Source organism: Opisthorchis viverrini (assembly GCF_000715545.1).
Source record: "Opisthorchis viverrini unplaced genomic scaffold opera_v5_316, whole genome shotgun sequence".
Lineage (NCBI taxonomy): Eukaryota > Metazoa > Platyhelminthes > Trematoda > Opisthorchiida > Opisthorchiidae > Opisthorchis > Opisthorchis viverrini.
The window spans coordinates 344,206-347,707 of NW_008751971.1; the positions used below are offsets into that span (position 1 = coordinate 344,206).

Consider the following 3,502-nt stretch of genomic DNA (forward strand, 5'->3'; position numbering starts at 1 on the left):
GTGCCTGGTTGGAGACACTGCAAGATATGGCTGCCAACCGATGTCAGTGGCGTTCTTGTTGTCAGTTTCTGTCCAGATTGCCTGAGCGAATGTCTGGAGGTGTAGGCACCTCGGAATGATTGTGTTAAGCTAGCATTAAGTCCCTTTCCCGTCCACCTTTATTCTTTTCTTTACAATAAGGCTTTCAACTAAGTCATGGTTGTACGGCAGTGAAGCATCGGTGTTGAACACTGATGTCATGCTGTCGATGATGATGATGATCATGAATACCAGCCATAACCGGCATGACCGAGTTACAAACTTTGTTTTACCGTTGTCACAGTTGTATGGTAAACCAGGATATTTTCCAAGCTTTCAGACTGTGTCCTTGCGAACGGCTTTGCAGTTTGACGACTTTGACGTCTTTTACATTGATTTTCAGCATGCTGAAAACCGAATTGCTTACATGTTCTCGGGTTCCAACCTTTTTCACTTGTAGCGAAACCCGCTGCAAGTTTATGAACCTTATACCTTGATTGGATTTATTTCGCGGGATGTATTAGTTTATCGCCAACCTACTATGAATTCTTCCATAAACTTTACTAGATATCGCTTCATTTTACGTGCGTGGCGTGTATGATTTCGTCCGTATCGCGCCCCTAGTTTGACTTCCTCTGGTGGATTCCTGATGCATTTGGCCTTGCATTGCAAGTTTAACAAATAGTATTTGGTCCTCTATTTGTCGTACTATCTGGCCGAGTAACTGTGTCCAACCTGACCGTCGTTTCCATCCTCTCTTTTCTAGGGTATCCGCATCATGTTTACAGACGGCACCCGTTTTGTTTATCGTCTCAGTGGGACTGGAAGCAGTGGGGCCACGTTGCGCATGTATATCGACACATTCGAACCAGATCCATCAAAGCATGCGATTCCTTCACAGGTTAGGTTACCAACCTTTTCTGATTGTTCTAGCATGGTTTCTTTGGTTGTTCCTATATACTTCTGCACTTCCGCTCTCTTTGCCGATAAGCTGACGCGTCCATCCACCCCCAACACAACTTGCAGTTGGGATTTTGCGTCTTAAAATACCGCGCACTCACCGGGTTTTGTTTCCAACTGTTTAAGAATATAATGTGCAGATTTCTAGTGGACCCCAGGACGTTCGGAAGATGATAACACTCTGAGACAAAATTGATGATGACGTTTCTGTGTTTTACGAGGCGGACCATACGGTCCATCCAGCTTCACCTTCCAACACTAGTAAAGTGACCTCTTCCCCCAGGAGAAATCATATTACAAATTATTTTTGTTTAGAGGTAGAGGGGGATGTGGTAAACCTTGAAGCCTGAGTACATACCGTCGTCTGATTTGCCTTTTCGTTCATGCTGCGCGTATTTGCACTTCCTACCGAAGTCTGCTATCTTCTCGCAGTTTATACCTGTGGCTTTTGGTTATTCGGATAGTATCGACGTGGTACTGATAAATATCAACAATGAAACCAATTCTCATTGTAGCGAATCAGTCATGCAGTTCAGATGTATAAGTGTGACGGATAGGGACATTCTCGGTAACTCTGGCGATAGGGCACCTGTTCGGTAAATTGGTTGTTTGCGGTTCACCTCCACCACCTCACCACATTTGTCTTTTCATTTATATTACCCATATTCGGGCTTGTCGTTTCAAAAAGTTTTGTCTCGGATTTGTACCACTCGATCACTACTACTTTGCATACGCGGATTGGATGAAACTCGTTTATCCGTTTGGCCTTGGGTTTCCTGCAGCTACAAACTGTAAACCAGAATTTCTACAATATTCTTTCACCCATATGCCTTGTGATGTGTGCCGGCGTCCAACTTAGTGTCCTGTCTTCAGAATACTCCATATTGTGTGAATATCTCTCATAATTTCGACAGCCCACTACCGGGCTTTCCCTTCTTGTGGCTCTAGAATATAGGTAGAGATTTGGAAGCCACATAAAACGCCTGCAAATTTTCTTGAAGGAACTCCACTCACAATGTTGGTGAAAACTGTTCGACAATAAACGACCACTTCCGTCTTTCTTCCGGCTCCTCAGATAGGCAAAGTCCTCGAGCGTGCGTAAACTTTGTGTTCTGCTTGAACGTGAATTCTACGAAATTAGCACGCCAATTTGGTTTTTCGGGAAGCTCAACTGAATCCCGGCTGAATTTGTCGTTTACGATATTGTTCAACTGGAACGTGCTTTACAAAGGTCGTCCTATGTTTCACTTGGTACGATATTCGAGGTGTTGCAGTTTTGTTTCCAATTTAACGGGTTATGTTGCTTGTCGACCATGTGTCGACCGTTTGGCTTCTTGCGGACACGACCAGCTGCATGCACGCACACAAACGCTGTGGCGTATTAGCCAGTCGACCAATCAGCGGCCACCTGACCGTCTGAACTCTCACTTCCCATTGGTTCCGGCAGAAATCAAGTAATTGGTCACTCACGTTGACTTGCTGACCTGCTTTGATACTAACACATCCTGAATTCAGCTAACATTTCCGTTGTTTTCCGGCCTGGATTTTTGAGTTGACTAGCGGTAGTGAATTGTTCCGTTTTACGCACCTTACGAACGGTCAAGGATCATCTCCGTGTGTGCTGAGACCGTGTTATTGTTCTCTCGCTTCCTCAGGTCTACCTCAAATCTCACATTGAACTGGCGCTTCAGCTTTGTGGTGTGAAGGAGATAACCGGGCGTGCGGCTCCAACTGTGATAACTTGATCCGCGGAACTATCACCATCGGTTTTGCCTTCCTCTGTCTGCGTTGAAGCCCTAGGTAAACAACGGGTGACTGTAGCTAACTTGCTGACCCGCTAATGTAGTCTCTTTTACGGCGCTCTAGTCTTGTTGCTAGTAATTTTCGTATCAAAACTTTTCGATTTTCTTTTTCTTATCTGCTCACAAATGTTATTTTTCGTTCTTATACCTCCCATTGATTTCTGTCGAGCCAGCTGTTTTTTCTTAATCCCGTTGGAAATAAATTGGCTTCCTTCCTCTGGTTCTTTTCTGTACCGACTTGACTACGGCGTTACGCTGCCAATTTACAGTTGTCAGGGCATTTGGAGTTTGTTTTCACGTGGGATTATCCCTGTGTCTGGTTACGGTTTGTGTCTCATATGATTTATCAGTGCGGATTGGTAAGTTCCTTGATCGATTTAGCGGATGAGCTATTTGAAATCAGTCCTAACACGGTATTTTTGCAATCTGTTCATGTGTTCCGTTTGATTATGTGTTGATTTTTAGGCCATTTTTAGATCCGTGTGCCAGGTGATGGGGATGGGTTATAGGAAAATTGATAGACCATCGGTTCGTTGACATGACGACAAGATGTCATCTTTTATAGCCTTTGACAAGGGTACTTAAAAAACAATGCCGTCGAACGCTTGGCATTTTGTCAAATGATAATCAAATTACTCGAGTGCCTCAGTTGCAGCCTGTTTGTTGAAGACTACCTCAGCTTTAGGGCTCGAACCCTAGTCTCATGCTTGCGGATGAACCGA

General features: G+C 44.3%; 1 protein-coding gene across 1 annotated transcript in view; it reads left to right on the top strand.

Annotated features, from left to right (window-relative positions):
* Positions 1 to 2,994, top strand: part of T265_09883 (hypothetical protein) — a gene marked incomplete at both ends in the record, with an annotated part of 46,693 nt that extends 43,699 nt beyond the window's left edge. Inside the window, 2 exons of the mRNA XM_009176091.1 lie at positions 785 to 919; positions 2,634 to 2,994. Of these exons, the coding sequence (XP_009174355.1) occupies positions 785 to 919; positions 2,634 to 2,723 (225 nt within the window). The remainder of the gene's footprint in view (positions 1 to 784; positions 920 to 2,633) is intronic.
* Positions 2,995 to 3,502: the final 508 nt, after the last annotated feature.